This window comes from Triturus cristatus, chromosome 2_2, assembly GCF_964204655.1.
Source record: "Triturus cristatus chromosome 2_2, aTriCri1.1, whole genome shotgun sequence".
Lineage (NCBI taxonomy): Eukaryota > Metazoa > Chordata > Amphibia > Caudata > Salamandridae > Triturus > Triturus cristatus.
The window spans coordinates 285,033,298-285,057,668 of record NC_140582.1 but is presented as its reverse complement, the minus strand read 5'-3'; the positions used below and the strand labels follow the sequence as shown (position 1 = coordinate 285,057,668).

General features: G+C 42.5%; 2 protein-coding genes across 4 annotated transcripts in view; one reads left to right on the top strand and one right to left on the bottom strand.

Moving 5' to 3' along the window:
- Positions 1-24,371, top strand: part of LOC146862148 (uncharacterized) — a 750,218-nt gene that overhangs the window by 460,358 nt on the left and 265,489 nt on the right. The window lies entirely within an intron of this gene.
- The window catches only part of LINGO2 (leucine rich repeat and Ig domain containing 2), a 3,888,832-nt gene continuing 3,884,675 nt past the window's right edge, over positions 20,215-24,371 (bottom strand). For all 3 annotated transcript variants that reach the window (XM_085641323.1, XM_085641324.1, XM_085641325.1), the window contains one exon: positions 20,215-23,749. In XM_085641323.1, the coding sequence (XP_085497449.1) occupies positions 21,885-23,714 (1,830 nt within the window). In that variant the 5' untranslated portion in view covers positions 23,715-23,749 and the 3' untranslated portion in view covers positions 20,215-21,884. The remainder of the gene's footprint in view (positions 23,750-24,371) is intronic.

The window sequence follows — 24,371 nt, the reverse complement described above, 5'->3', positions numbered from 1 at the left end:
AAGTGCAAATAGTGCAAAACGTGCATCAGTGCAATCAATGCAAAGGTGATGGGACATACTTTTTAGTTCTAGATTTGATAATCCCATTACATAGCTGCGTAATAGATCCACAAAGTGCATGTGTATTTCTCTCCTTTCACCTTTTATTCCGGTTCACATTTTTTTTTCCTAACAATAATTTCAGAGTATAAAAAGGTGCAATATATATTACAAATACCATACAGATCGGGCTAATAACCACATAGGCTTAATTCTCGTTTAAACCTCTGATTAAAACAAAGAAACCCTTTTGAGATGATAGACTTAAAGTGCAATTGTGTGCAATGTGCAATAAGGCAAGACTAAAGGTGCTAACAGCGACATATTCATTCTAATTTGATCATTTCCTCAGTTAGCAGCATAAGATTTCCACAATGTACATATACATTTCTCTCATTTCACCTTATTTCAATTAATATGTTAACAATAAACTCAACGTGTAAAGATGCGATGTGTTATACTGCTGGGACTAATAGCCACACAGACTTAGGAGCATATTATCAAGCATGGCGTTAAAACTATCGCCGCTTTAGCGGCAGAAAACTGCTGCTAAAGCTGGTGATAATGGGCTTGATAATATGCCGTAAAAAATTCCAATAGAAGCCCATGTTGACACCAGAACAAGGGCTTCTATTGGAATTCTCAAAGGCATATTATCAAGCCCATTATCGCCCCTTTAGCGGCAGTTTTCTGCCGCTAAAGCGGCGATAATTTCAACGCCGTTTCTTGATAATATGCCCCCTGATTCTAGTTTCAAACTCAAGTTACCTAACAGCACGATAAAAGTACACAGCACAAAATATTGTTGAAATTTAAGTGTCCGACTGTTCAACCCACTTGGCTAGATATTTCAAAATTCTTACCCTCTTCTTCCTTGCCCTGTAAGGATAGCTTGACTCCAGTGGCGTAGTGAGCACAGGACCCACGTCTAGGCATACCCATCCCACTGGATTTAACCCAGATCTCTTGACTGGGGGAGAATGTCTGCACTGTCAGCATTCCATCCATCATTTGTTTGTTGTAACGCTCTTCGCCCTAAGTGGGATGGGTATGCCCAGACGTGGGTCCCGTGCTCACTACGCCACTGGAGTCAAGCTATCCTGGCTGATGACGGCTGATAGCCAGAAACCGGTCCTAGGATGCTTGATTCCGGTCCAGGGAAGACATGGCTTGGCAGTTCGGGCTGGACTGTTCCCATGAGGCACAGGGTCAAGACTGATTTGCATATGGCCATGTCTGAACTGGGGTGGCGTAGTGGGCAAAAGAACGATGGATTTAACCCAGATCTCTTGACTGGGGGAGAATGTCTGCACTGTCAGCATTCCGTCCATCATTTGTTTGTTGTAACGCTCTTCGCCCTAAGTGGGATGGGTATGCCCAGACGTGGGTCCCGTGCTCACTACGCCACTGGAGTCAAGCTATCCTGGCTGATGACGGCTGATAGCCAGAAACCGGTCCTAGGATGCTTGATTCCGGTCCAGGGAAGACATGGCTTGGCAGTTCGGGCTGGACTGTTCCCATGAGGCACAGGGTCAAGACTGATTTGCATATGGCCATGTCTGAACTGGGGTGGCGTAGTGGGCAAAAGAACGATGGATTTAACCCAGATCTCTTGACTGGGGGAGAATGTCTGCACTGTCAGCATTCCGTCCATCATTTGTTTGTTGTAACGCTCTTCGCCCTAAGTGGGATGGGAATGCCCAGACGTGGGTCCCGTGCTCACTACGCCACTGGAGTCAAGCTATCCTGGCTGATGACGGCTGATAGCCAGAAACCGGTCCTAGGATGCTTGATTCCGGTCCAGGGAAGACATGGCTTGGCAGTTCGGGCTGGACTGTTCCTATGAGGCACAGGGTCAAGACTGATTTGCATATGGCCATGTCTGAACTAGGGTGGCGTAGTGGGCAAAAGAACGATGGATTTAACCCAGATCTCTTGACTGGGGGAGAATGTTTGCACTGTCAGCATTCCGTCCATCATTTGTTTGTTGTAATGCTCTTCGCCGTAAGTGGGATGGGTATGCCCAGACGTGGGTCCCGTGCTCACTACGCCACTGGAGTCAAGCTATCCTGGCTGATGACGGCTGATAGCCAGAAACCGGTCCTAGGATGCTTGATTCCGGTCCAGGGAAGACATGGCTTGGCAGTTCGGGCTGGACTGTTCCCATGAGGCACAGGGTCAAGACTGATTTGCATATAGCCATGTCGGAACTGGGGTGGCGTAGTGGGCAAAAGAACGATGGATTTAAACCAGATCTCTTGACTGGGGGAGAATGTCTGCACTGTCAGCATTCCGTCCACCATTTGTTTGTTGTAACGCTCTTCGCCCTAAGTGGGATGGGTATGCCCAGACGTGGGTCCCGTGCTCACTACGCCACTGGAGTCAAGCTATCCTGGCTGATGACGGCTGATAGCCAGAAACCGGTCCTAGGATGCTTGATTCCGGTCCAGGGAAGACATGGCTTGGCAGTTCGGGCTGGACTGTTCCCATGAGGCACAGGGTCAAGACTGATTTGCATATGGCCATGTCTGAACTGGGGTGGCGTAGTGGGCAAAAGAACGATGGATATAACCCAGATCTCTTGACTGGGGGAGAATGTCTGCACTGTCAGCATTCCGTCCATCATTTGTTTGTTGTAACGCTCTTCGCCCTAAGTTGGATGGGTATGTCCAGACGTGGGTCCCGTGCTCACTACGCCACTGGAGTCAAGCTATCCTGGCTAATGACGGCTGATAGCCAGAAACCGGTCCTAGGATGCTTGATTCCGGTCCAGGGAAGACATGGCTTGGCAGTTCGGGCTGGACTGTTCCCATGAGGCACAGGGTCAAGACTGATTTGCATATGGCCATGTCTGAACTGGGGTGGCGTAGTGGGCAAAAGAACGATGGATTTAACCCAGATCTCTTGACTGGGGGAGAATGTCTGCACTGTCAGCATTCCGTCCATCATTTGTTTGTTGTAACGCTCTTCGCCCTAAGTGGGATGGGTATGCCCAGACGTGGGTCCCGTGCTCACTACGCCACTGGAGTCAAGCTATCCTGGCTGATGACGGCTGATAGCCAGAAACCGGTCCTAGGATGCTTGATTCCGGTCCAGGGAAGACATGGCTTGGCAGTTCGGGCTGGACTGTTCCCATGAGGCACAGGGTCAAGACTGATTTGCATATGGCCATGTCTGAACTGGGGTGGCGTAGTGGGCAAAAGAACGATGGATTTAACCCAGATCTCTTGACTGGGGGAGAATGTCTGCACTGTCAGCATTCCGTCCATCATTTGTTTGTTGTAACGCTCTTCGCCCTAAGTGGGATGGGTATGCCCAGACATGGGTCCCCTGCTCACTACGCCACTGGAGTCAAGCTATCCTGGCTGATGACGGCTGATAGCCAGAAACCGGTCCTAGGATGCTTGATTCCGGGCCAGGGAAGACATGGCTTGGCAGTTCGGGCTGGACTGTTCCCATGAGGCACAGGGTCAAGACTGATTTGCATATGGCCATGTCTGAACTGGGGTGGCGTAGTGGGCAAAAGAACGATGGATTTAACCCAGATCTCTTGTCTTGGGGAGAATGTCTGCACTGTCAGCATTCCGTCCATCATTTGTTTGTTGTAACGCTCTTCGCCCTAAGTGGGATGGGTATGCCCAGACGTGGGTCCCGTGCTCACTACGCCACTGGAGTCAAGGTATCCTGGCTGATGACGGCTGATAGCCAGAAACCGGTCCTAGGATGCTTGATTCCGGTCCAGGGAAGACATGGCTTGGCAGTTCGGGCTGGACTGTTCCCATGAGGCACAGGGTCAAGATTGATTTGCATATGGCCATGTCTAAACTGGGGTGGTGTAGTGGGCAAAAGAACGATGGATTTAACCCAGATCTCTTGACTGGGGGAGAATGTCTGCATTGTCAGCATTCCGTCCATCAATTGTTTGTTGTAACGCTTTTCGCCCTAAGTGGGATGGGTATTCCCAGACGTGGGACCCGTGCTCACTACGCCACTGGAGTCAAGCTATCCTGGCTGATGACGGCTGATAGCCAGAAACCGGTCCTAGGATGCTTGATTCCGGTCCAGGGAAGACATGGCTTGGCAGTTCGGGCTGGACTGTTCCCATGAGGCACAGGGTCAAGACTGATTTGCATATGGCCATGTCTAAACTGGGGTGGTGTAGTGGGCAAAAGAACGATGGATTTAACCCAGATCTCTTGACTGGGGGAGAATGTCTGCATTGTCAGCATTCCGTCCATCAATTGTTTGTTGTAACGCTTTTCGCCCTAAGTGGGATGGGTATTCCCAGACGTGGGACCCGTGTTCACTACGCCACTGGAGTCAAGCTATCCTGGCTGATGAAGGCTGATAGCCAGAAACCGGTCCTAGGATGCTTGATTCCGGTCCAGGGAAGACATGGCTTGGCAGTTCGGGCTGGACTGTTCCCATGAGGCACAGGGTCAAGACTGATTTGCATATGGCCATGTCTAAACTGGGGTGGTGTAGTGGGCAAAAGAACGATGGATTTAACCCAGATCTCTTGACTGGGGGAGAATGTCTGCATTGTCAGCATTCCGTCCATCAATTGTTTGTTGTAACTCTTGTACCATAGGCACTGGTTGGTTCACTCCTCGCTAGTTTCTCTATGGGTAAGTCCAGCGCAATAGCTAGGGACGCCGATTCATTGGTTTCACGGCCATTAGTCACGCTTCATCCTCCTTTTTTCCATCTATGTCTTCATCGTCAGCCACCTTTATTGAAGTTCTGTCCCCCCCTAAATTGCTTTTCTGTGAGTCTCCTGACAAACTTGCAAACATAGAAGCAACAGTGGGTTGTGCAAGCCCCCCTTCCACCTAAAGCATAGATTTTGCTGAAGCAGTTTTTTTGGCCTCCGGTTTCCCATTTCACTTTACCAGGCACGCCAAGCTGCCTCAAGCCGGGTAGCGCTCCGATTGTCTCCAACTGCTGGTTGCCTCCCGTAGATACTCCGATATTGCTGGGTATTCCTGTAGTCCGCACCTTGGATGCTTTCCCGCCTCGAAGCGCCAACTGATAAGTCAGCAGTTTTCCTTGGGCCCGCTGTAATCACGGATCCCAGTCAGGCAGAAAAAAAAAAACCAAAGTGAAGCACCTGCAAACCGCAGCAAGACTGCCAACGCTTCCTGCAGCCAGTCATGCTCTGAGCAATTATCGGTGCTAGCACCCAGACTGAGCAATCGACCACCGCACCGTGGACCCATCGAAAGAGATGGTGGGAGTAACGGCAGTTAGCCACCTACCATTTTTGCCCTGGTGTAGGCTACAGAGTATGTCTTGTTCCAATGAGGTCACTGTGTTGGCCCCCGAAGCCGGCATCCGTCATTCAGCTGCATGTCAACCAGCTGCCCTTACTAGCAGTATCACCCGAAAGAGCAGTAGGGTATGAAGGTGAAGGCGACATGATGAGCAGCGTGACAAGCCTTTCTCCTCTGTCCCCCTTGTGACTCCTGGCTCCTCCTCCTTGCTTGCTTCCTGTTTCCTCCATCAGCATTCATTCTAGGTGTCAGACAGACACATTTTCAAGAAAAGTGCATGGAGGGAAATATGTGCATGTGCCCTGTATTAGGGGTGATCTTTTTGCCTTCACAACAAATTTTCCAAAATTGAGAAAGCGGTCAAAGATATTCAGAGATTGATTTGGAGACATTAACTGTTATTGTTCTAACTAGTGATTTGTGAAGAGAGAGTGAGGTTGCTGTTGCTTGGCCGAATTAGGAGCCAGCTACAATTGCATCTAATAATGCTGCAGCTGAGGTTGTTGCTAACGAATAAAGAGTGGCAAGAGACCATTGGAAAAAGAAAGTGCCATTGACAGAAGTGAACTTGGAAACAATCATGAGAGCTAGACAAGAGTCAAAAGAGTTGGTGCATGCTTATTATGCAAGGCTTATCTAGAGTTATACCAAGTACAGCGGAGTTGAAGAGCCCAAAAAAGAAGGTGTTCATTTTGGCTTTGCACCCGGAACTTAGTTCTCATATCCAGCATAGTGTGATGTGATGCCAGACTAAGAGTATGGACAAATTATTGAAATATGTCCCTTATTACACTGATTGTTTGATGCATAGCAGAAAAAGATCAAATAGAAGTTGATGATTTTGAGGTGAATCAAATTCAGAAAACCAATAAAAAAAATCAGGTGTTGGGCTCTGATTCAGATTTTGTGCCTCCCAACAATTATGGAAAAATAAGTACAATGTGTGCAAGGTGTTGTCATGAGATCATGCAGACAAAGGTTCAGCGTAGAGCAAATGTGAATAATTCTGGAGTGAATGCTAATACTAATCTGCTGAAGAAGAACATTGCTTGTCATGTCTGTGGCAACATTGGCCACTGGAATGCAAGTGTAGGCAAAACACAGATCGAATCCAGGATGATTTCGCTCCCAAGATGCAGCAAAACATAACTCAGATGCAGATGCCAAACTGTACCTCAGCGCAACCAGCTCCTGTGTAGAATGTGTAAAATCAGAGGTAATTACATGGCAGTATGCCCACAGCTCCACTAATGCAGCAAAATATGAGCAATAAGATGTCATATAATTCAGGGTACCAACGAATCCATTGCATCTAAACAATGAGCATCCTCAGTTTTTCATCAGAGACTAATTCACAATGACAGTGCCTGAGGTGTGAGGAGGACTGCGTGTTTGGTGCAGTGCTAGTGACCAGAGTAGCCCATATGTAGATGGTGAGGTGCATGGCCAACCCATATCTCTTTTAATTGATACTGATGCCAACCACTTTACAGTTCATTCTGTGAAGGTCCCAAACCTGCCCTTATCAGGAAAGAAAAGTCCATATTTTAGGCCTTAGAAATAAACAGATTGTTAATCAGGTTACAGCAGATGACCCAGTATAGGGCCCATGGAGAACAATCATTGGTTTAGCTTGTGAGATTCAAGTCCTATTATTTGATTGGCGGGTGACTTCCTTCGCAAGATGAACTGTGTGATTTACTGCACACCAAACGGTGTTGCAATTGAAACTCAAGATGAGCATTCGGATTTTAAAATAAATCACAAGACTCAAGAGTTTAGTTGTTCCCAGATCTTACTAAAGATGACATATCTGTGTATTTAAGACATAAGATCAAGGAAGAGTTATGGCCTTTCACAGGTAAAGAAATAGCAGTGATAAAATGTGCAAAACCAGTCAGAATTCAGGTCAAACCTAATGATGTTTTTCCTTGCATTAGGTGACACAAACTTTCAAACGAAGCAGAAGAAGGAATGAAGCCTGACATACAAAAAATTATAGAACAAGGTATTCTACGGAAGGTGCTCGTTGGGCCTTGTAACACTCTTGCGATAGGCATTAAAAAAACTGAGTAGCAAGTGGAGGATAGTGCAGGATCTCCAAAAAGTCAAACAATTTGTGATCTCATGTTGTCAAGTGGTTCCAACCCCAGCAGTGATATTGTTTCAGATTCCTGCTGATGTAGAATGGTATAAAGTCATTGATTTATGCCAGGTGTTTTTCTCCATTCCTATGCATGAAGACAGTCAGTATCTTTTTCCATTTCAGTTACAAAATAAAGGCCTAGCTTGGTGTTGAATTCACAGGGCTAATACTGATCGTCCCTCAATTTTTAGTCGGACTCTAATGATAAATGTTAAGAATTTGCAGTTGCCTTGTACCTCAATCTTAGTCCAACACATTGATGACCTGCTTGCGGCATCAAAGACAAAAGAAGACAACAAGTTAGATACAATTGCACTTTTGATCCATCTTGCTGACAATGGTCACAAGGTTTCATCTACAAAGATGCAGTACTGTACAAAAGAAGGGATTCATCTTTTTCATTACATTGAAAATGGAGCATAGAAAGTCCCAAAAGAATGTGTTTCTGCAATCCTGCAGATGAATCCTCCAACTACCCAGAGGGAGGTGAGGGTGGTGTTCCTGGAAATAATTGCCTGCAGTCATCAGTGGATTCCAAATGTTTCCCTGATTGTGAAGCCTTTGATAATGCTAACTCACAGTGATATAAAGGATCTGGTACAATTTGATGATGAATGCATGCAGGTCTTCTGAGCATTAAGAGAAAGATCTATGTAATGTACCTGCCCTCAGGATCAGGCATCCTGAGGGCAGGTACATTACATATCTTTCTCTTAATGCTCAGAAGACCTGCATGCATTCATCATCAAAATGTACCAGATCCTTTATATCACTGTGAGTTAGCATTATCAAAGGCTTCACAATCAGGGAAAAATTTGGAATCCACTGATGACTGCAGGCAATTATTTTGCAGGAAATTTTCCATTTCTGCCGTGAGAAGAGTGAGTGCTTTTTGTCTATTCTTACCCAAAAACATAGAGGACATGTTGCATATTTTATTGATGTGTTGGATTCAGTAGCTGCTGCTCTTCTTGGTTGCCTACAGGAGGTTGCAGCGGTTTGCGTTGCAACTGAAGAAAGAGAATGGATCCTAATGGGACATATGCTTATTGTGTTTGTTTCTCCTTCAGTTGAAATTTTGTTAACCTGGACCAGAACCCAGCATAGGACAGTCGCCTTACGAGGTATGAACAAATCATACTGGCAACTGATAACATCTTGATCAAGAGACATAATTCTCTGTTCATGCAATGCTGCCACTAGTTTAAGACAGCAATTAAGATATTGATGATGATGAGTCAGACATAACTGTGAATGTCACATAATTAAGTACTAAGCTAAGTCCAAAGTGCTTCCTCTTGAAATAGCTGATCTCAATTTGTTTGTAGATGATTCTTGTGAGAGAGACCATCTTGAAGCACTAAAGCCGCTTATGCAGTCTGTTCCATATCTGAACTCATTGAAGCATCCTACTTGCCTAACATAATTTCAGCACAAGTGTGCAGAGTTTGATTGCACTTACAAGGGTTTGTTGCCTTGCAGACAAACTGAATCTGATGATTTATAGAGACAGCCAATATGGGTTTGGATTGGTACATGATTTTGGGCAATGGTCACAAAGGGGTTTATGGCATCCTCTGGTATCCCTAACAAGAACGGTCCCTATATTCTTAATTTTTTGGAAGCAATGCAACAACCAAAAGGGATTGCAGTGATCAAGTGCATGGCTCACAATATGGTCATATTGGTAAAGAACTATGCTGAACAAGTGCAAAATATTGTGCACTTGAAAATGCTACTGTGAGAACAAATGAGCAAATCACAGTGCAGGAACCAAAACCTAATGATTCAAGAGAGAGTACTGCTGAAAATACAAATCATGTGAATTGTTTTCTGTTAATCCAGATACAGACTAAATAAAGCAAATTGAGGGATCTACAGGAGGAGGTACCAGAAGATGTAAAACCAAAATGGGAGAATGTAAACAACATTTGTTTTACCCCTGAAGATAAATACGCTTTTCCTGATTCTCTTTTACAATTTGTGACCCGCTATTTACATGGCCAGACACATGTAGGAAGGGACTCCATGACCAGGACTTTTAAAACGCCCTGGTTTAATACCAAATTTAGAACTGTTGTAGGGGATTTGTGTAAGAGATGTGTCATATATCTGAGAGATAATCAGGGAAAGAGAACTATTGTCATTATTAATCATATTGGCAAATCAGAGGGCCCGTTTACAAGACTTCAAACAGACTTCTTTGAAATGTCAGTTTTCAATGGTCATACGTATGTTCTTGCGATTGCTTATTCTCTTAATGGGTCAAAGTATACCCAACCCGGAGATGTGTCAGTTGTCAAACTCTTCTTATGGCAATTACTTCAATTTTTTGGTCTACCAACTTCTATTGAGACAGATCGTGGAACTCATTTTGGAATTGAGATCCTTAAATTAATTGGTGTAGTTCTCCGTATTAGATACACTTTTCATTGCGTTATCAACCTCAATCAATCTGTTATTGTAGAAAAGATGAATGGGAGCATAGAAAAACAAACTGGCTAAAGTGTGCTATTTTACTATTGAGCATTAAAAACATCCCGGACCACAAAGAGTGGACTCTCACCCCATGAAGTGTTAATGGGCAGAGCCATGAGTATAGCATACATACCTTCTGCAATGTGTGTCAATTACTCATGATATTATATTAGATTACTGCAAAGTTCAGGCGGATGTGTTGAAATCTGTCCCTCATCAGGTGAATTTGGCAACAGCTTCGACAAAATAAACTCGGTATCAGGAGACTGGATCCTGGTGAAAAAAGCATGTCTGCAAAAGTTGTCTTGACGCCTCTTTTGACATAACCATATCAAGTTGTGCTTGTGACAAAAACTGCTGTGAATTTTGCTGAAATCCCACAGTGGATCCACACAGCTCATACGAGAAGAGTGAAGATGACAGATGAAGAAGTGGTTACAACAACCGCTGATGCACAGAGGAAAATTCAAGTTTGCAATGTGGCTTCAGAGGGAGGAGAGGTGGAGAAGTAAAAGTTGCTGAAATTGCTATACCAGCGCCAGTTTGAGAATCAGAGTGGAAAACTATTACAGAGTCACTAGCAGCAGCAAGAAATAGTCTCTGAACCAACTCAGCAGTAACTACAAGTGAAGATACAAGGGTCGGGTCTCGTAAGGGAGTGATGACGCAAGATTTTTAAATTCATAGTATATGACGCAATTACTGATAAAAGACACAAAAAGCTGAAAGTACACTTTGCACACGTTAGACACAGTGGCACATGAAACTGAGACAAGTGTAGTAGAAGCACCATAAAAGCGTGCTTTAAAATGCAAGATGAAGAAAAGATACAATGTAATAATAATACATATAAATGAGACACACAAATTAATTTCTTATAAACATGTTGTTTATTACATTTACTGATGGAAAGATTGCTATTAATAAAGTAGCCTAGTGTTTCTATTGCAATTTATTAGAACGCACCATTTAGAAAAGATGGTGCAAAAGCATGTAGAAACTAGTTACGGTCTTGAAATTTCTCATAATATTACTAGAGATTCTATATTTTATGAAAAGTTAAAAACTAATTTTGTAGCTTGAATTTAGGGAAAATTACACATGTATGAATATTGAGAAAATGTGTGATAGTAGGTTATTTCTAACATTAACTATTTCCATGTAATGACGTTTTGTGAAAGTTCTACAATATTCATTATTTGAATTGATTTTATTGCATTATATTTGATATTAATTTAGAGTTTATTTCATTAAAAATGTCTAATGAAAACTTAAAGGGTCTTTCAAAATTGCTTTTTCTCTTATGTTGACCTTTCCCTGACCTAATACAATGGTCCTTTTCCAACTAGTGAAATATTGCTATATTTGATCAATATATGTGTAACGTTCGACATTCCTAAAAGTTTCTTCAATGTTTACATTGAGTTATTTCTGTGGGAATACAATTTCAGCTATTGCTATAGACTGATACTTTGTAATTCTTCACCAATGTTAGGCCTATGTGGATTTTCAAATCGTCCGTTTCTCATGACTAGCATGGGAAAGAATCTTACTGCTGCAAGTGTTCTAGATTAAATTAAGTGAATCTGAGCATATGACGGTATTTTGTTGGTGATGTGATGCTACATCCCTGGAACTTTGTTAGAGACTTTATAAAAGACACCCCAAAGTAGGGGCACTGCCATTCTGATTTTTCCTATTCTGAGACCTGAATACTATAATACTATACTGATCGCTATTTGGTGATTAATAAAAACTATCCTCTCATTTTTGGACCGCTTTGCTGAGGCTACAGTCGGTAGCTGATGGATTGAAACCTTTTCCGAACCATTTCATATTCTTTTCCCTTTATTTATGTTGTTCTGTGCTAACGGACTCACCCTAATGGACCTTAAATCTGAACCTTTCCCCTTCTTTGTAGGATTTGAGCTGTTACACAAATGAACTATCCTTCTGCCTTTAATGGTAGTTGGACTCTGTAACTCTGTAAACTGATGTTTACGATAACCATCCGATAAAGCCTTGCCAAAATGTTTGGCGCCTTAATGCAAGCTGTGATATTCCTAAATTAAATTCTCAAAAGATTGCTTATTGCTATGGATTTTGAATCTTTAATACAATAACCAAATTAATCTAATATCTGTCTGAGTCTATTATTGAGTCTTGTTGTTTCTTCCATTTAAACCGTGCTATTTATAGTAATGATTTAAATGCATTGTAGGGAGAATCAGCGAGCTCTGTGTCAGAATATCAAGTATTACTTCTTTTGATCTGTGTTGCTGTTGCAGGTCTTTTGGTCTGCATAATTTTAGTCCAACTTAACTTCTTCAGGAGGTTGGGTTGCAATTCTTTATTTCCACAGCATGGTCCTAAGAGTGGTGTACCCAAATCTGATCTCAAATTTGTGAGTTAGCTGTCTATTAAGGGTCCTCTTTGGATGGCTAATGTGGTGTTTTGGCCACACTAATTTCCATCCCCCTATCTGCTGAGAAAGATTCAGCAGAGGATCATTGCCTCTGTGGTAAATGGAAATGCTGCAGATTGTCTAATCATAAAAGGCCCAGTACGGGTAGAATAGTAAGGAGAGTAAGCGTATAATACATTTTGCTATGCTTGTTCTGCAACAGGGGTGAATAGAACTTGCACGAAAAGACACTGGGGGGCATTTCATCAAGGGCTGAAGATATAATTATCGCCGCTTTAGCGTCTGTTTTCGGGTGAAAAGCTGCGATAATTATATTGCATTATTTGCAAGGACATGCTAGCGCGTGTTTCCTTGATTCAGCTCCCGTTTTGTTCACGCCTCGATTTGCATCTCTAATGAGATGCAAAGGAGGCGTGCCTAACAAAACACTAAGGGAAAATATCGCTACCCCAGCTTCGTGATATCATCAACGAGGGGTAGCGATATTTTAAATCCCGTTAACTATGCCTTAACGCAGGAATTTAACGTCTGTTAAATTCCTGACTAAGGCATAGCTAACATGGGAGGTGGATTATGGTGATACGACCACAGGGTCGTATCACCAAGGCTATCTCTGTTTTGGGTGAAACATCGCTGGTTTTCCAGCGATGTTGGCCCATTTCCCTGGAATATTATCGCCCTGGAGTAACGCGTTGTTAATAAAGCGTTACCAGGGCGATAAATTCCTGCGATAGAGGGTGATAAATAAACAAGAGCTAAGCGCGCTTTGCGTTTATTTATCGCCATCCTAGTAAATATGCCCCTGGGAGAATTAAAGATCAGAGTCAATTAGAGCAGAACCAGAAGTAACTGAAATTGATTAAGAAAATAGTAAGAGTGAATCACCTATTGCCAAAAGACCAACAAGAAAGAGAATCCTAAACAGAATGTATGCTTCACCTGAATGGGCGTATCTTGTATCTGTACCTGAGAAAATGGAAGAAGAGTCAGATTATAACTTAATAAACTGATGCATGTTCCTCGTTGACAATGCTCCATCATGGAATTTTGCAAATCATGATAACATTTTAAATAAAAAAAGATTTGAACATTTCAAGAAAGAAACCAGATGAAGAAATAAATATTCTGAGTTTATAAACTGACTAAACAGTGATTTAGAGGTTTGATTTTGTTTTTGATTTCTGTTTAAAAAAGAAAGAAAAGGAGAACATTTATTCTTTTTTTTTATCTCAATGGAATGGCATATAGCCAATGCTGTAAAGTTGTTAGTATGTTTTCACTAATGGTGAAACAAATAGATTTAGTTGTCCTTTTGTTGTATCTAACTTCTCCCATTGGATATGTTTCTACACAAGCTGAATTGACTACAGTACATAATGAAATTTAACATACACTGACACATAGTAAATATTTAGTTAATGAGTTTAAGGAAAATATATATGCAAATATATTGGATGAATATGTCAATATTATGCCAGTCAAGAACTTTATGGTGTGTACTTATCTGCCTTCTGCAGGTGAAGGGGCTACGTATCTATTTCATATAGCTTGTCGTGTAATGTTTTTGTTAGTATATTTAATAAGCAAGAGTTTTTGTCACCATACTTGTCGTGTTTCAACTCTTCACTGGAGGTCCCTCCTGTTTCCAACAATGCTGGGTATAGGGTAACCTATAGTAAATATTTGAATACAGTTGCACAAACTAACCCTAAAACTGAACAAACTGAAAGGGAATATGTGTGTAGTTTGAGTAAAGAAAAAGGGCAGTTTTAAAAAAAATCTAATGCGAGTAGAATGAAACGTTTCTAGAGACTGGGGGGAGGGGAAGAAAATCTGAGAACAGATTAAGGCTGAAGTGGTTTTTAGACTTTCAAACTTGCATGAAGGTTTAGAATGGAGCTTTCAGAGAAAGGGTTAATTGTATATGGTATGAAATCAACTTACAGGAGTTAGATCAATAGAGTTTGTATTACGTCTGTGGTAAGACTGCTTATTTCACCCTCCTTCATAATTGGGTGGGTTCCTGCTATTTGGCTTTAGTATTTCCTGGAGTCTGTCATGTGAATGTGATCAATGATGCGGTTGGTTTGAAGCGAGTGAAACGTGTTTTTGAGCAGTAAGTAATAGACATATTAGGAGCTACAATTCCATCTACTTGTGTGTCTATGAATGATGTGAAAATTAGAAGATTATCTACGCTTGTGGGTCGGCTCACTATTGATATAGCTGGTGTGCTAACACAAATAAGTACAAGGTTTATTGCTATATGTGTGATGGTTATGCAAATCACTTAGCGCTTGATATCCTTAGTTCAAGCGAAGGTGATGTTTGCAGGATTTTGAAGGTGAGTGTTGTACCTTCATCCCAGATATTAGTAGAGGTATTAATGCCTATGTTTTATTTAAACTAATAATTCTCGTGAAGTCCAAGCTTTAGACAAGTATGACATGTGGGAAACAGTAGGTTCCTGGGTAGTGAGATAGGAATGGGTTTTAGTAAGGTTGGTGAATAGATTGATAGTTTGGGAGAGGGTTTGTTTAGCATTATACTAACCCCTGCAATTGTTATGTTGATTTGTGCAACTGTTCTGTTTCTCTCCTTCACATTATCTGAATTATTATTTCTAATAATAATTGTCGATTGCTATTGCCTTTGAAACTATTTTGCTGTAACCTATTAAAGTGCCATTTCCTGGCTAATGCTAACTAGGCCTTAGGCCTCAATGCCATCTTGTTCAAAATAGATAACTCACCCTGCGCATTCACTGTTTATTATTTCAGCTTTATACAACCAACTAAAGTCATGTTTGTTTATTTCCGTTGATGTTTCCATCATTTTCTCGAAAAAAAGTTTCCAACATTGGCTCAGTAATGTTGCAACCACTCAAGGTCTTTTCCATCTGCTCACTATACTGCGTTCATTCACAATACTTCTCTTTTTTTTTTTTTTTGCAAATAGATTTTTCTGTCATTTACAGATGACATTAGAATTGAGTGGACAAAACCAATATTCATGTAGTGGAATAGTGCTTTAATGTCAAGGTACTGTGACATTCTAATTTTCTATGCTCTGATTTGTCCAAATTGTATTTATTTTGCAGACACCATGCAGAATTTGCAGTTTTCGTTTTGTCTTATGAAAAGATTTTCTATACAAACCCTTACATTTGGGGGTGAGCCAGAGACCTTTCCGATACTACTAGGGATGCCGTCTGATTTCTTAATGATTATTCCTCCTTATTGTCACTTAGAATAATTTCTTATTTTGTAAGTTCTCTGTATTTCCCTAATGCTAAGAGCCTTCATTGCAACGACTTAGTGCATCTCACAATTTATGTACTGTATTTATGAATTTTTGCAATAAATCTTTCTAAATGTTGATATATAACCCTAGAACTCATTTATTGAGTCTGTCCTTACTTAATTGACATATTTTGATATGCTGTGGGGTGCCTTATTTCAGGGATACATTGCCTCATGAAATTGAGGTTCAACACTGTCTCTGACTCATTCAGGTGTATGTTTCAGAATTCTTTTTAGAGTGTAAGAATTTAGGAGTTACCCTGCCCACAGATCTATATGATGAAATGTACCTTCTCCATTCAAATCAACTCTAACTGAGAGCATAGACATGTTAATATGATACAAGGACTTGCAGAAATAACTCTTGGACCTATAGATCTCTTTTATTTAAAAATGTGTTCTTTACTTTTGCTTCTTTTGTTTCAATGTCAATAAAATATCAATATTAGTGATTACCTTTAAAAAAAATATTTTTGAACACATAAATGGTTCTTATAAGTAACTAATTTATTTCTCCTTTAGGATATACTCCAGATAGTATTGTTAATTAATTAACAATGCTTTCTACTAATGGTACCATTAATCTTTCCCCTTAAGAGGGCTTTGTTTTGGCTATTTCCCAAAGCTTTTGCAGTTACAGGGAACACCCCCAGCCTATTTTCATTCAAGGAAGCACAGGTCGGCATTTTTTCAGTTCCTTTGACCTCATCCTCACACACATAGGGACGGGAGGCCCCCTACAGTCTGCTATATGTGAGAAAAAGGAAAATAAAGCTTTAACAGTGAGACAACCTTTGTATTTGTCACTTTAAGTTTTTTTCTCTAGTGGTGAACAGTTTGTATGCCACAACAACAATATCCCTGATCGTTTGCCCAATTGTACCCCATTCCATCAGCGCTACCCTGTTTCAATGGCGTAGCGAGGGCTTTATGTGACATAATCAAGCAAGTGAAACTGACCCTCATGGGCTCATGCAATCCCTGTATAAAAGCCTCTAAATTCCCTACTGTAGACAACTTAATTGCGTGTAATAAAGAAATGACATAGATGCTCAACTGTAAAGACTTATTACACTCTGACATCACAATGCCTGCTGACAGATCCAGCTGCTAGAGTGAAAGACAGGACAAGTAGCATAATTAAAAGTGCAGTTGTTCGACCTGGCCGTTTGTGCAGGGTTGTTCCCAAACTTTTTTGTTGGCGTTAGGACTCTGGGCACTGCCAATCAGTGTTAAAGTGCATGTGCTCTCTCCAGTGAACTTGGGAAGATCGTTCTACACCTGTTTGGCATATTTAATTTAAGCCTCTTGTACAGTGGTATCCTATATACCAAGGGCCTGTAATTTTAATGCTACTTGTGGGCCTGCAGCACTGCTTGTGCCGCCCACAGAAGTAGCCTTTCAAACCTGTCTCAGGCCTCTCCCACTGCAGGGCCTGCACGCAAAGTTTACTGCCCCAGTGACTTGGCATTTCAAGTTACTTGCCAATTCTGGAACTCCCCTTTTACTACATATAGGTCATGCCTAAGATAGGCCCTAGTTAGCCCTATGGACAGGGTGCTGTGTGGGTAAAAGGTAGGACATTTGCCTTTGTTGTGTGGCATATCCTGGTAGTGACAAACAGCCTATTTGATTTCTCATAGCTGTGATGCTCCTCTCATAGGTTTGCATTGGAAATTACCTAATGTCTGGTTCTGTGGTAATTTCTAATCTGGATGAAGTAGCATTGCCATGTTTGGAACAGTGGTGATAAATCCTGCTTATCAGTGAAAGTGGATTGTTCATTACAATTTTAGAAATGCCACTTTTAGAAAGTGGGCATTTCTGTCTGCTTATGACGCTTTGTGCTCTGAAACCTGACTCTAATCAACATCTGGTTTAGACTGACAGGTGCCTGTTTTGTGCACTCACTCTAAACAGTCACAAAGGGAGCTGAGGTGTGCCCCGCATGTCCTGATGGGTCTTCCTGAGAAAGAGTGGTGGGAGAGGTAGTCACCTGCACCTTAATAGGGCTTTGCCTGTCCTCTCACAATGCTGTCTCCGGCCCCCTGTAGTGTGTCTGGAGCCAGGGATGGGGATTGAATGGGGGCATTATGCACTTCTAAAGTTTGCATTGAAGTTACCTTCACATCAAAGACATTATGAGTATAAGTACAGGGGCTCTGACCCCATGATTTTGGACACTGCGTGGGCTTGTAAACAGACACGGCTGGCTCTACAGAATGCATATTGCCAGGAGGAACAGTTATGCTGTGTGGAGGAACTGCCATGGGACTTTGCTTTGCTGTGCTGACCTTCTAAGAAGGACACTGTGTGCATGACTGCTGCCTACAGCTCTGCTAGGTGCCCCCAGTGATCGCCCAGAGCTTGGTGGCCTGCCCTGTATCTTTGAAAACTTAGAGACTGGTGAGCGCTTTTATTCCTGGTTCTTGGCAGCCACATCCCCAGCAGGAGAGAGGGATGCGACGGCAGCAAAGGGAGCTCCCCGAGAAAATACGGAGAAGCTCCGCTGTCGTTTTGCTGTAGACAGGGCCCAGCAAGGGAGGCCGCACCCGCCCTTCACTGCCGGCAACAACAGCTCCGGGGAGAGAAGTTGCCGCCACCTCAGGTCTGGAGGAAAAGCAGGTCCCCAGGAATGTGGAGACCGCCCGCCTTTCTGTAGGACAGGGGGTGAGTCAGGCCCTGGTAGATCGGGCGGCGCTCCCGTTTCTGACAAAAAGGATGCAACCCGGCGGCCACAAGGGGCTCCGGGTTTGCAACATTTGGGGCCCTTTTCTTGGAGGACCTTTTTGCAGTCTAACTGCCCAGTGATGGCAGCTGCACCGCATGTTCGTGGGCAACTGCAGGACATTGCTTTTAATGTGGGGGACCCAGTGAGGTCTCCCAGGTGCTAATTGCAGTGTGTGGATTCCTCCCCTTCTTGGTAAAATTTACCTGTGGATACACCTGTCCCTTGATTCTTCAGTACAGGGTGGAACCTTGACCAAGGCCCCCACTTCATTTAGGGAAACTGAAACTAATGTATCCCTAGCAGTAAGTGCACAGAGGCTTCTGTGCTCTCCGCCGTGTATGGAAATGACCATAAAGTGATTAACAGGAGTGCAAGAGAGCTGCACCCTGTTTCTGGTATTCTGGTGATTTGTTATGATTCATGTGTTTGCCTCTAACCTGACTGCTTCATATTTATGCCCTTGATGTTGTGATGTAGGTTGTGCTTCTTCACATTGTCAGGACTTGCATTGTATGCCAAGCAACCATGATTTATGTATGATATAACCTGCATTTCATGCCCTAATGTGTTCTAATGTATGTCGTTTTTGCCTCTCATTGTTAGGATGATGAGCATTATTTCTGGATTCACTAGGGATGGTGTTTTTATGACATATGCAACATATAAGTCTTTACTTTATTGCACTAACTGTGATGGTATGACAATTACCTAGTAGGCAATGTGATTTATGTGGTTTGGCCTATGTGTTAAATACAATAGATGAGAAATGTTTATATAATATTGTGTGGAGTCTCTTTTGTGATGTATTTCTTGTGTCACTGGTGAGTGTATGTGTTTTGCAAATGCTTTACACATTGCCTCTGGGATAAGCCTGACTGCTCTGTTAAGCTACCAGGGAGTGAGCAGAGGTTATCTTTGGTGTGTAACTCCCTTACCCTGACTAGAGTGGTGGGTTCTACCTGGATTGGGTGCAAACCGTAGCCAACAAGAAACCCCATTTCTAACAGCAGTTAAACTGTGGAAAAACAAAACCTGGCTCTTCCATTTTCTGCTCTGTTTTTCTAGATGAACAGTGATCAGCAGAAAGGAGATATGTTTTGCAACATGTTTATTTTTTGCATGCTTTAGGTAATTTAACTATAGGAAAGAGATAATCTCTATGTATGTTTCTCCGTAGTGTTTTTTTTTAACTGACTTGATTTAAACAGATTTTAATATCTTTTGCAGCAAATATCTAACTGCTTTTTGGTACGTTTAATTTCATGCAACAGATTCTACATTCACTGTTCATGTTTGCAAACATCCTATCTCTTCATATGAAAGAGCAAAACAGCAAGGATGTATGCAATTTGGGTGGAAGGGTGATGATGTGACCGTGTGGTATAAGTAATAAAGTGACCCCTACTGTGTATTATAAGGCTCTTGCAAGTCACCTTTGAGTTCTGTGACCTTATAAAGGAACTCGGTCTTTGCCTTGTTCTCCTACATGGTCAGGGAACTACTCAGTGACTTGCCCTATCCTTATAATGGTACTTTATCCCATATACCCTTCATCACTTGACTAATCAATCCTTCATGACGAGTTGCTAGGGCAACTACACGGAAATGTCCTTGACTGTCCGCTCTGCCATCTTTGCATGTAACATTGTACCTGCTGCCATCTTGTGAAGCCTGAGTGCCCGCTCTTTTTAATACACATTTAACCAATCAATATCACAAAACTACATCTTGCTTTATTTCTGCCATTCAAAATTGATGCAAGATATGGAAGGAAAAATTGGGTTAGGTGTAGGAAGACCACAAAGCACAACTCGTTGTAGAACCCTCGTATTTATTCCTTGTTAGTTGAACAAATGCCACGTTTGAAAAAATGGTCCACATCCCATGAGTTTTCCCAGAATCTCATGAACTCCTTGTCACCATCAACTTAAAACAGAACATTGTATGAGAAGGACTTGGGGCTTCAGCTCTGGTTGGAGCATGGAGGTCGTTGATTGGTGGACCCTACATGGTGCATCAATGGAACACTTGATAAAGCTGGACAGATATGTGGGTCTGCACGCAACCATGGGTCAACAGCATGATCGTTACTCTGAGCCCTTTGATGAAACCCTTTAAAAACATAAACAGGAGCAGACTAAATAATCAACAAACACATACACAGTAAGGATATATCAAAAAAACATTTTTTCCCACCCCCTTCAACCGTGGAAGAAAAAAATACAAAGAACATATGGACCGAGATTGGGGGACACGCATGTGATGCGATTTTTGTTTTTGGTCTGCACATCATTCAGAACTGTGAAACATGGAAATTTAACAGCGGCTAAAAGTTCAGTGGAATTGGCAGTTTAAAGGCCGACTGGCATCCGCTGTGTTTGGAAATTTTACATTAATTGCAGCGTTCACCTAATATGCATGGTTAACTCAGGACGCTGGCATCAGAGAGGTATCCAATTCTCACCAACAGTAAGAGTAGATTCACATTCTAAAACGTGCTTCCTTAAATGATAGGGTGTCATGTTCTCTGCTGAGGATTCAAGGTCATCATCAAATGATCATTCTCTTTAATCTACATTTCACATTAACATTGCTGAGTGGATGATGTAAAATGAAACCCAGTTATGACATACACATTTCAATTTCATAAAAGTATCCATAGATTGCTAGTGTCGGCCAAGGTCTATTAGATTGGAATCTGACGGATGAAACCAAGGAGTTTATTACAGTAAACTGGTCCAGGGTGATATCACATATAAAAAAATAATTCCGTTCTGTATCAAAACTAGGCATATGCCTTTATTAACATTAACAGTAGTTAATAGAGTCAAAGCATCTTTGCCTTAAACGTTAGTTTTTGGGTATCCTATTTCAGCCATACGGATAGTGGGGGATGTTCTCATTTTCAGTCGTTTGTGTTTTTGAGTGGTGATTGACATCACACCGGGGTTAGAATCAGTGGATCACTAAAGCACAACTTCTCATCCGTATTGCTTTAAATGTTCACTGTGTATGTTAACAAAAAGAAAAGAAAAGCTATACCAATTTTTCGGAGTCTGGAGCCAACAAGAAGCTTATGATGCGTGGCTTAAAGAAATGATTTCTATAGATACAAATTTCACTTTTGAATATGTTTTAGACAAACGCTTCTTTTTTATAGTAAATCCTACACTGTAGGTTTGTTTTTCCTCCTTAAGTTGTGGTAGAAAATGGTGCACAATTGTCCATGAACTTGAGCCAAGAGTCTTACTGAGATCCCCAGAATGCCAATATTTGCAATGCAAACAATTAGGAAACCAACTCTGCGAAAGGCCTCAGCATACCAGCCCTGAGTTGTGAGGGCTCCACTGTACAACCAAGATAGTCTTCTGTGTCAAAAACTGCATTTGACACAATGACAGCTGCCTCCACTGTGGCGCTTTAGAGGGCCAAAGTTGGTTCACCACTCCGACACAATGCCGTAGGACTAAGCGTTGTTTGTGGCTGCCTGCTAAATCATTTTCATATTGAACCTCCGGGGGGCGCTAGAGACCACATCTGCTTCCACTACAGCACCATTGTTTTTGCGGGGTACATACTCTAGGTCAATGTTGTTTTTATGTTTGCCTTTTCCTCTGCTCCATACAAAAAGGAGGAGGAAACAGAATAAGACCACACCCAGGAACGTGAAACAACCCATTGCCGTAGACACCAATATGGTCTTAAGGTCCAGGGAGAATGTCATGTTTGTATTGGTTGCATTGGAATTGGTCTCATTGGCCTCTGTCATAGACATTGGGGTTCTGTTATCATACATATACCCATCTGAAGGAGATCCTTTCACACTGAGGGAGGCTGTGAAGCTGTCATTGCCAGCGGCATTGCTGGCGATGCAAACATAGGTTCCACTATCTTGAACTTGGGCAGATCCTATTTCCAGCGAGCCATCTGCAGAGACAGTGGCCCTTTCATTTGACTTGGCAGAAACCATTCGTCTTCCAGGGGTCAACCAAGAGATGACTGGTGGTGGGTCTCCATCAGCATTACAGACCAGTTTAACAGGTTGACCTTCATCCACTTGAAGCTGCTGCGTCTCCCGGTCCCGAATCTTGGGCTTTTTGCAGGTAAAGTAAAAGGAGAGGACTGTGGTATGGAACTCTTTAAAAGAGCGTTCCTTGACGTTGTCTGGTCCGGCACACATTGGTTGCTGGCCTCCAAAATACAACTGGGGATGCCTTTTAAACATCCAAAGAAGGCGACAGTCGCAGGCCAGTGGGTTGTCATCTATGCAGAGAGTTTCCAAAGCTTTGGGAGCATAGAACACAATTTCTTCTAATGTCTCTAACTTGTTTTGGGACACATTAAGAACACGCAGGAACCGGAGTCCTTGGAAGGCATGCGGCTCAATGGTATGCAGCTGGGCACCCACAATATGCAGCTCCTGAAGACGCACCAAATCCTCCAACATGCCTGAATCAATAGTGCTGATGGGATTGTAAGAGAGGTTAAGATGGGTAAGATAGACCAGGTTTTTCAATGCACGATACGGTATGGCAGACAAGTTGGTATTGGTAATTGAGAGCGATGTGAGGTTGAGCCCATGGAGACTGTTAGCTGGCATCATATCCAGCAAGGGCCAGTAATCGATTTCTAGATTCTTCAGACGGAACAATCTCTTGAAGGCCATTGTAGGTGAAGAATTGATGTTGAGATATTTGAGCTGCAAGCTGATGAGGTTGTGAAGGTGTGAGAGGGCATCTGTCGGTACTGCTGTGAGGTTGCACTTTTCCAAAGTGAGCTGTTCCAAGCTAAGTAGCCCACTAAATGCCCTGTGGGATATGTAGACAAGTTCATTATCCCCAACTTCAAGAGACTTCAAATTGTGCAGATCCTGAAACATAAAGTCCAGCAAAATCACTATTTTATTTTCGCTGATATCAAGTCTAGTTAAGTTCGACAGGCCAGTGAACACCCCAAGGGGCACTAGCTTCAGACGATTCTTTTTCAACCGCAGAGAGCGCAGGTTGAAAAGGCTGGTGAAGGCCCCAGGCTCTACATTGGCAATGATATTGTCACTTAGGTCAATGTCCTCCAGCAGCGGGTAGGCAGTGAAGTCATCTGGGTTCACACTTTTTAGACGGTTCTTGCTGAGGTCCAGGATTCTGGTCTCTATGGGGATGCCTTCGGGGATGGAGAGGAGTCGCCTGCGGTGGCAGCTGACCGACTTGTTCTGGGCAGAGCACTCACAGCGGGCTGGGCAGCCCAGGGCTGAGGCCATGCAGACCAGCACCACAGCCAAACCCAGACATGGCTGCCAGCATGACAAGGCTGTGTGAAGCATGACTCCACCGGTGTAGTCTCACTCTCTGTCACTACCTGAAATAGAACCAAAGAAAAGGCAGTTTAGTTCACACTGCCCACAAACCTCCACATCCAGAAATATTTCAGTTACATGCACAAATATAGAAAGCATGGATTATTACTGACTGTACTTAAAACATATCAATTCTTAGACAATATAAAAAATGTTTTTACAAAGTAAAACGACAACATGATGCTATATTTAGCCAAACAGAGCTGCTGTTTTGCAAGTTGTGCTCTATCTGTGCCTTGCAGAGCAAGGCATTTTTACTGCAGTTCAGTGATCAGCCGACAATCCAGAACAAAACAATTTACAGTTAAAACATTGATTTCGGTTGTTTTTCTATTACTTTTTCAGCATGAGGAATCGGCCTAATGAAAGTATCTCTTTGTTGCTTTTCTCCGGTTAAATGGATTTGCATTACGCTTGATTAGCGCGGAACAAGCGAGTTCAACTCAACTATTACATGTTTTGCCATTGTTAATGCGCTGTTTGCAATGGCTGAACCAGTGGTCGAAGTGGGGGGGAAAAAGTAGGGGAACTGTGGGCGGAGACTCAGGGGTCGGGAATAACCCAAGGATTGGATTAGTGGGCGGAGTCGGAGGTGTGGCTAGAAATAGCAAAACATACCAATTT